General features: G+C 31.2%; 1 protein-coding gene across 2 annotated transcripts; it reads left to right on the top strand.

Moving 5' to 3' along the window:
- Positions 1–1,722: 1,722 nt before the first annotated feature.
- On the top strand, positions 1,723–8,774 carry LOC114195273 (SNF2 domain-containing protein CLASSY 2-like). 2 transcript variants are annotated; one of them, XM_028085685.1, is made up of 7 exons: positions 1,723–1,814; positions 2,509–2,660; positions 2,921–3,171; positions 3,567–5,108; positions 5,188–5,334; positions 5,626–7,554; positions 8,479–8,774. In XM_028085685.1, exons 2-6 carry the CDS (start codon positions 2,606–2,608, stop codon positions 7,549–7,551), a joined length of 3,921 nt encoding a protein of 1,306 aa, XP_027941486.1. In that variant the 5' UTR covers positions 1,723–1,814; positions 2,509–2,605; the 3' UTR covers positions 7,552–7,554; positions 8,479–8,774. The 2 variants fall into 2 exon arrangements, with proteins under 2 accessions (XP_027941486.1, XP_027941487.1); XM_028085686.1 differs by lacking the exon at positions 1,723–1,814 and adding an exon at positions 1,832–2,077.
- The last annotated feature ends 297 nt before the right edge of the window (positions 8,775–9,071 follow it).

The following is a 9,071-nucleotide window of genomic DNA, read 5'->3' as shown; positions in this document are numbered from 1 at the left end:
TTAATAATAATTAAAATAATAAATAAATTAAAAGTGAATTAAAAAAATGAATTAAAACATTATTATCCTAAATAATACTAATTTACTACAAGTAACTGTTTTTGTTTTTCTTTTTTAAAGAAACCTCTGTTTTCTTAGTTTGACCGTTATATTTCCGATATAAATTTCATGCTTATTAATCATTTCTTCCTGTTTAGAAACAAATTAATGTGATAACTTTTTCTGTCTATAATAAATATGTAATCAGTCAAAGTATTTATTTAATATTAGCAAAAACACATACATTATTACACCTATGTGTTCATATATTTTTATTATTTTCATAAAATAGTTGTCAAATATAAATTTAGAAAAATCTAATATATATATATATATATAATTTTTAGAAAATGATTGTTAAAAATAGAAAAAATTGTTAAAATAAGAGTTTAAAGATAAAATATTTATAAAATAAAATAAATAATTTTTAAAAATTAAGAATAATACTGGAATAATGGGATGTGGAGACAAAAAAAAATGTATATTGTTATAAATAAGAGATTTTAAAATTGATCTTATTTTTATTTTTTTTGGTATAAAAATATCCATTTGATATTTTGAAAAATATTTCAATTTTTTCTTTCCATATAAATGCATGATCTTTTCTAATTTTTTTTCTTTATAAAAAGAGTTCACTTTATTATCAATTACTTCATTATTAAAAATATAAGTTAATTTATTACAAATAATTTTACATCTTCATTTTTAAGTATATGTCTTCCAAAAAAAATATAAATTTATTTCTTATAATAGTTTTATTTCTTTTTTTTTCTTAAATTATGCTGCACACACATGAACAGATTCACATACATATATCTTGTATACTTATTAAATAATTTTAATAATTATTTTTTCAATAAAATTAATTTTTCATCTTAAAAGTATTCATGAATTTTAAAGTTGTGATTATTTTAAAATATTTTGATCATAAAAACATAATATTAATAAAAATCATGAAATCTTAAAAAATATCAACATTTTACTAATGTGAATAAAAATATTTATTGTCTCTTTAAACAATATATCAGTTAAATATTTTTAAAATAGTACAAATATTTATTGAATATTGAGATACACTAAAACTATTAGCAAAAATCTCAAAAAATATATACTTCATATAAATATAACAATTATTCAAAAGAGTAAATACAAAATTTAAACAATTTATTTAATTACAAATCTCCCAAGTGTAACTTATAATTAAATAATTAAATGAAACATGAAATTATTAATTACAATTGAATAATTTTGGTTGTCATGATTATGAATTTCATTCCATCTATTTAATATGTAAATACTCAATTCATACTTGCAATGAACTCTTTTAATAAATCATCTTAATACACACAAAATAGTGATTCACAGTTAATGCAATTAATTATTTATAGAGAAATATACTTCATTATACAATATACAAATTAAAATAGAAAAATATCTTAGTAAGTTAAGCAAAGTACTCTTATCATAAATAATAAATAAATAAGCTTTTTAATGGACATTTAATTCTTTTAACATTATTTGATTAGTATTTATTATATACAATAAATTTATTCACTTAAATTGAATCAAAATGAAAATATATTAAAAATTAAAAAAAAGACATTTGTTGAAAATATTTCACATCAGAATTTGTTGTTTTATATACCTAGATATTGCCGGCCTCAATTTCACTTCAGTCTTCTCTCTCTCTTCTCTGTTTTTTCTTTTTTCTCTCTCTCCTCAGTTATGCTTGAAACTGTGTTTAGATTCTTTTCAGAACCAGCTTTTCTCCTTTGGTAAGGATAGATTTTTCTCACTGTGCTTTCTCTGCCTTCCCCAGAAAATCTAAATGCCCGTGACGACATGGTTACATTCGTTTTTTCAAGTCAATTTGAAGTCTATGTTGTGTTGATCATGATCTTAATCTGCTCAATATTTGGATACTTTTAGACTTGCTTATCAGAAGCAATCATTTTTTTTTTTGTTGCAAAACAAGATAACATCTTTCGCTTTGTCTTTGGAGGGGCAGAACACCCATGCCATTTCTGTGTATGCACAAGTGGGTATCACAGATAATGATGTTTTTATTTGTCATTTCAGTATATAATTCCCTGCTGAAGCTTAAGAACTCTCACATGTCTAATGTCTCTACTTCTTCAAACCAACATAGTATCATTTTTACACAAAAGTGTTTTATCCTTGTTGGGGAGTTGGTTTTAAGGAGGAGAAAAAACATGACAGGGTTTAACCGAGTTTTAGCCTGTCTTCTTGCACTTCTCTTGGTAACTATGTTTGTACATATTTATAGACACTGCATTTTCTTCTCCTTCTTCAATTTGTCTTATTTACTGAAGGGCTACAATACCATTAGAAAAATGAAATTTTTTTCTTTGTACTTATGAAAGATATGTACAATATGTACAATGGCATAATGCATATGAATCATTTTCATTTGTTTGTCAATGATTAACTTGTTTATTCTGTAAACAGATATGAAATGAAGGTTTATAAGTGAAAGTTTGTGTTCCTAGTATTGGTGCAGAAGTTAACAACATTAGGTTGTTGGCTGTTGTTGGCTGTCACAATCATGGTGAACAGAAAAAGACGATTAGATCAAATCAAGCATCCATTCAACTCTCACCGTAAGCCTTTCTTCTTATTTTCTTGGTTCTGTTGATCTTGCTACTGTGCAGGACAACACAGAAAAAAATACAGTGAACATATTGAATATGGAACAGTTATAATTTCTTGATCAAAGATAAAGTGAATTTTAATTTACCAAACAAATTTAAACTTGATTGACCAAGTTTCAGTGTGACCTGGATATTGTGTACTATTTTCTCAGTTTTACATTCCTTGACAAAAAATTAAAATCAATTTTCAATTTGTTTTGTGTAAGCAGCTTTTGAAGCAGTTTCCTCTGGATCATGGCAAGCTGTGGAGTTCATAAAGATTGAGGCAGGAACCATGTATATTCATTTTGTTGATAATCATTATATGCCAATGGAGAAAGGACCCTTGTCAGACATTCGGATAAGGTCTAGAAAGGCTACTTTATCTGATTGTTCCCGTTTTCTGCGTCCTGGAATTGATATATGTGTGCTCTCTACCCCTCAACGATCTAATGATTCAGATGCAACAGTTGTTGACCCTGTAAGTGTTCATTGTCCTCTGAATTTTATGCATTTTACCTCTTTAATCTGAGGTAATAGAGTTACATAAATCATGAAAGTTTTGTCAGAATCTTCTAGACATCTATTAGGAGTTTACAACAATGCAATATAACTGTTTATCTGTATGTATTTGGGGAAACTGTGGATAAAGAAAAATCAATTAAATTTCATGGTATCACAGAAGCAACAGTTAGATCACTTTATTAGATAGTCACTGTGGCTGATTCCTTTTTCTTGATTATTTTCTTTTCTTGCAACATGACCTTGCATGTGTTTATTATTGTTGTTGTTACTGCATGTGTTTAATTTGAGAATTTTATTTAGTTTCCAAAATGGCAAGTATGAGTTGCATTTTCTTTCTTTCTTGAACTACAGGTTTGGATTGATGCTAAAATAAGCTCTGTACAAAGAAAACCACATGACTCTGAGTGCTCCTGTCAGTTTTATGTCAATTTCTATGTTCATCAAGGTTCACTTGGTGCAGAGCTAAGAACTCTTAGCAAGGAGATTAAAGTAATTGGACTCAAACAAATATCCATTCTCCAGAAACTTGACAACATTTACTGTGAAGATCAGCACTACCGGTGGGCATCATCAGAGGACTGTTCCATGATATCACACACTAAATTACTTTTGGGCAAAGTGCTATGTGATCTTTCATGGTTAGTTGTCACCTCAGTTGTAAAGAGGATTTCATTTTGCGTAAGATGTCTAGAAGAAAAGCTAGTGTATCAAATTTTGGGAAGAGATACTGATAGCACTTCATTGAATCAAGATTCTTACATTGATGTTGTGAATTTCAAAACAGAAAGTGGCGTGTTAGTACCCTTTGTTTCTCAAGTTCCTACAGTTATAACTAAGCAGATTGATAACGTACATGAATGCCATGAAGATCAGCTGTTACTACTACCTTATAATGTTGAGGGCTTGCGGCGTTCTAAGCGTAGGAATGTACAACCAGAGCGTTACATTGGTAGTGTTAATGTATCTTCCGAGATTGATGTTGGTTCTTTCAGAAACAGACCACCAGTGAAGATAGACACATGGAAAGAACAGGACGATGAAGAACTGCATATACCACTGGCATGTCTGTTTGGTTTGGTGAAGAACTCTCCAGAAGGGGTTAATGAAAATCATGAAAAGAAGGCAAGCACATGCCGGGAGCTTGTGATGTATAAGAGGAGAATGAACACTAACCAGGAGATAAAGTCAGGAGAAAATTATCAGAATGAAGATCAAAATCGGCTTGCTATTGTTCCTCTTCCTGATCAAGTTGATCCGTTACTTGTTGAGCATTGTGATGATTTAGATGACAAGGTTACTAGAAGTTATGGTCATGAATCCCCTGAACATTATTCCAAATATTATGATCTAACTAGTGCCCCCAAGAAATCAAAGAAGAAAGATGATAATTTGTTAGCTTTTGAGACTCAAAACCATCCTGCAGAGTCTGATGATGTAGAAAAGGCTGATGATTTGTCATTGAGATATCATTATAGTTATGGTGTCCCCAAGTCAAAGAGGAAGAATTTAAGTGGTTTAGATGATATAGTGGATCTTGGAAATAAATGGGAAGGGATTAGATCCAATAAAGAAGCTCAAAAGAAAAAATTCCATGCATCTTATTCAAGAAGTAGAGATCATGGAGAAGAAAAAAGGTACAACTATAAAGACAGAACCTTAAATGCAGCTGCCTACAAGGATCTCATAAATTCGTACTTAAAGAATATTAATACAATATCTACTCAAGAAGAACCATCTATAACTGACCAGTGGAAGGAAATCAACACAACTAGTAGCATTGGGCAAAAGACAGAAACAGAAAATCCTGATGAAGAAGATGCAGAAGAAGAATCTGAAATGGATATGTTGTGGAGAGAATTGGAAGTGTCATTGGCGTCTTCCTATCTAGAAGAGGTGTGTGACCATTTGAACTTTGCTTTCCCCTATTTCTTTTAGTTTTCCTAAGACTAATTCATTTCAACTGTTTAATCAGGATTCAAATGCTGCTATTATCAATGAAACTGAGGAAAAACCGAACCAAGGCTGTCCACATGAGTTCAGAATGAATGAACAAATTGGAATTTACTGCTATAGATGTGGCTTTGTGAAAACTGAGATCAAATATATTACTCCACCATTTGTAAGTGATGTTTAACTTGGATGTGAATTTGTATGCAATTTTCTTCTATTGCAGTACCCAGCTTTCTTTTCCAAAAGGGTTGAAGCTGTTAAAAGGCTATTACCTCTGCATTTTCATGCATAACAAATTAGGAAGATATTTTCTATGTTTGCATTCATGGAATTTGTATAAAGAAGTGTGCTTTTTAGAAAGAGTAAATTAGTTGCTGATGTTAACCTCATTCACCTATTTTGGTTGGATGATTTGTCTATTTTCCCATTCTGTGGCTGATAACCTTTTTGTTATTGGTAGATTCAACATTCTTCATGGCACCAAGAGGAGAAGCACAGTGCTGAAGAAGATTCACGAACAAAGGTTGATGAGGATGATGACTTGGATCTTTTCCCCACCATAGAATCTCCTGAGGGACCTGTGTCTCAAGAAAATGATAACGTTTGGGCATTGATTCCCGAACTTAGAGTAAAGTTGCATGCTCATCAGAAGAAAGCCTTTGAGTTTCTTTGGCAAAACATTGCAGGGTCCATGGAACCAACACTGATGGAAGCAGCATCCAAAAAAATAGGTGGCTGTGTGGTATCTCATACTCCTGGTGCTGGAAAAACTTTTCTCATCATTGCTTTTCTTGTGAGCTACTTGAAGTTATTCCCAGGGAAGAGACCTCTTGTTCTTGCTCCAAAAACAACCCTCTATACTTGGTACAAAGAATTTATCAAGTGGGATATTCCTATACCAGTGTATCTGATTCATGGACGTAGAACATACCGGGTTTTCAAGCAGAAATCACCGGTTGTTCTTCCTGGAGTTCCCAAGCCCACTGATGATGTCAAGCATGTTTTGGATTGCCTTGAGAAGATACAAAAATGGCACTCACACCCCAGTGTTCTGATAATGGGTTATACTTCATTTTTAACACTGATGCGTGAGGATTCAAAGTTTGCACACAGAAAATACATGGCTAAAGTGCTGAGGGAAAGCCCGGGGATCATGGTTCTGGACGAAGGGCACAACCCCAGAAGCACTAAATCAAGGCTGAGAAAGGTTCTGATGAAAGTTCAAACAAAACTGAGAATACTGCTTTCTGGTACATTGTTTCAGAACAATTTCTGTGAATACTTCAACACTTTGTGCTTGGCAAGACCAAAGTTCATTCATGAAGTACTGAAAGCATTGGACTCCAAATACAGAAGGAAAGGAAAAGTAGCAAAAAAGGCAAGTCATTTATTAGAATCACGAGCTAGAAAATTCTTCTTAGACAAAATTGCTAAGAAAATTGACTCTGATAAAGGTAGGGAGAGGCAGCAGGGTCTGAAGATGTTGAGAAATGTGACAAACGGATTCATAGATGTTTATGAAGGAGGAAGCTCTGACGGTCTACCAGGTTTACAAATTTACACATTGTTAATGAATTCATCTGATACACAGCATGAGATTTTGCTTAAACTACACAAGAAAATGGCCAAGTGCAATGGTTACCCTCTGGAATTAGAACTTATGATAACTCTTGGTTCGATACATCCATGGCTGGTGAAAACAGCAGTGTGTGCTGAGAAGTTTTTCACTTCTGAGCAACTGATGGAGCTAGAAAAATGCAAATTTGACCTGAAAATAGGGTCCAAGGTAAGATTTGTGTTGAGCCTTATCTACCGTGTTGTGAAAAACGAGAAGGTTCTGATATTTTGCCACAACATTGCACCGGTGAAGCTATTTGTGGAATATTTTGAGAAGTACTTTGGGTGGATGAGAGGAAAAGAAGTGTTGGTGCTAACTGGGGAATTAGAACTGTTTGAAAGAGGGAGAGTAATGGATAAGTTTGAGGAAGCTGGTGGAGTAGCAAAGATACTTCTTGCTTCTATAACAGCTTGTGCTGAAGGTATTAGTTTGACAGCAGCTTCAAGAGTTATTATGTTGGATTCAGAGTGGAATCCTTCAAAAACGAAGCAAGCCATTGCTAGGGCTTTTCGACCTGGTCAGCAGAAAGTTGTGTATGTGTATCAGCTTTTGGTGACAGGTTCATTGGAGGAAGATAAGTACAGAAGAACCACTTGGAAAGAGTGGGTGTCAAGCATGATCTTCAGTGAGGCCTTTGTGGAAGACCCTTCTCAGTGGCAAGCTGAGAAGATTGAAGATGATATACTCAGAGAAATGGTTGCTGAAGATAAGTCTAAATCATTCCACATGATCATGAAGAATGAAAAAGCTTCTTCCACCAACAAATAAAAGGTAAATTCTCTCTCTACTTCCTCATCTTTACAATGTTTTTGCCAACTGATTGATATTCATGCAAACATGATTCTTGATTTATATATTCAGAATTTTTTTTTTTACGACTATTTCTTACTATTTTACTATTTTAGATACATCTTTTAAGTGATTTTTATTTTTTTATTTTTTCATTCTCAATATTTCAAAATCATTTAGAAGATGTCACTTTATATTATAAAAAAATTGTCAAAATTTAGTAGTCAAAATATCATTATTTTTGTATATATTTTACAATGAGAAAGTAAGTGAAAAGGTAAAAAGTGTGTATGATTGAAAATGAGTTAAAGAAGTTTTTAGTTCAAATAGCTATTGAATGTGCCTTAATTCTCTCATTCTTGTATTTTTTTTTTCTTCAAAGAATAGAAACTATAAGTTCAAATTAGAGAAATAATATTTTTACGCTCTACCAAACATTTGAAACCTATTTTTATGGGTAATATAATTATTAAAAAAAATTAATTTTATATTAAGAAAGAATAAAGGGTAAAATAATAAATACAAGATAAACGTACAAATTTATTGGATCTCAAAGTATTATTATGCTGGTAATTTCTATTTGCACTTTCATAAATTTTTACATTCTTATTATACAATATGAAATATTATTTTTTTATTTTAGAATCTACAATTTGAAATGCATATTTTATTTTATATTTTAGGATGTAGAAATCGAAATATAAAATTTGTATTATGGATTGGAGTGTAGAATCTGAGATACATTTATATTTCGAATTATTCCATTAAGAATGAATTTTTTGTTTTATTTTGTATTTCGAAATACAAAATTTTATAGGAGTGTAGGTATAGGGGGTGCATGAAGAAATAACTTATTTATGCTTATTGGTTAACACTATTCTTTCTCACTTTCCTTTATCGACACAGGACAATTGGAGGCCGGAGGAATAAGAGCCCAAGCCCACATATCAACAAGCTTCTTTCTGGAAAGCCCAATTTTATTTTTTTTTTAATTTTCTTCAATTGGGCAGACTGTAGTTTTTTTTTTTATTTAATTTGATAAATTGGAGGTTTGATTCTACTAAGGGATAGGTAGTGTGGTGGAGAATCAAACTCCAACGTGATTGTGACCCCAATCCCAAAGATGCGAGTGGGGCGAATTGAGTGACGTAGGTGTTGGTAAATTTTTATTTAAGTTCACATATCAATTTTTCTAGTTAATATTTTTCAAAAGATATAATCTGTTTCATGATATAAATAGTAACTATTTTAATAAACATCGGCTAAGTCAATCAAAATATTCTAGTTTAAATTCACTGAAACAAATCTTCTCGATATTAACTGTGAAAATCAAGTAACAAGCAATAAAAATATTTCTAACAATTTAAATAAAATAAATAAATATTTACGAGAGAATACAACGACACGTAAATATGAGAGTATGTAATTTGTTATCTTTTAAATAAAATGTGAAATTATTTAGTTTTAAATAATTCAATTACTCTTACAAAAATTTTAAA

Source organism: Vigna unguiculata, chromosome 8 (assembly GCF_004118075.2).
Source record: "Vigna unguiculata cultivar IT97K-499-35 chromosome 8, ASM411807v1, whole genome shotgun sequence".
In the NCBI taxonomy this organism is placed as follows: domain Eukaryota; kingdom Viridiplantae; phylum Streptophyta; class Magnoliopsida; order Fabales; family Fabaceae; genus Vigna; species Vigna unguiculata.
Note: the sequence above shows the minus strand (reverse complement) of the source record. Positions and strands in the feature narration are given on the sequence as shown.

Coding starts and splice junctions, on each gene's coding strand:
- LOC114195273 (XM_028085685.1), top strand. CDS start 2,606: ATGGTGAACAGAAAAAGACGATTAGATCAAATCAAGCATCCATTCAAC. Junction 3,172..3,566: donor ATGCAACAGTTGTTGACCCT/GTAAGTGTTCAT, acceptor CTTGAACTACAG/GTTTGGATTGATGCTAAAAT. Junction 5,109..5,187: donor CGTCTTCCTATCTAGAAGAG/GTGTGTGACCAT, acceptor CTGTTTAATCAG/GATTCAAATGCTGCTATTAT.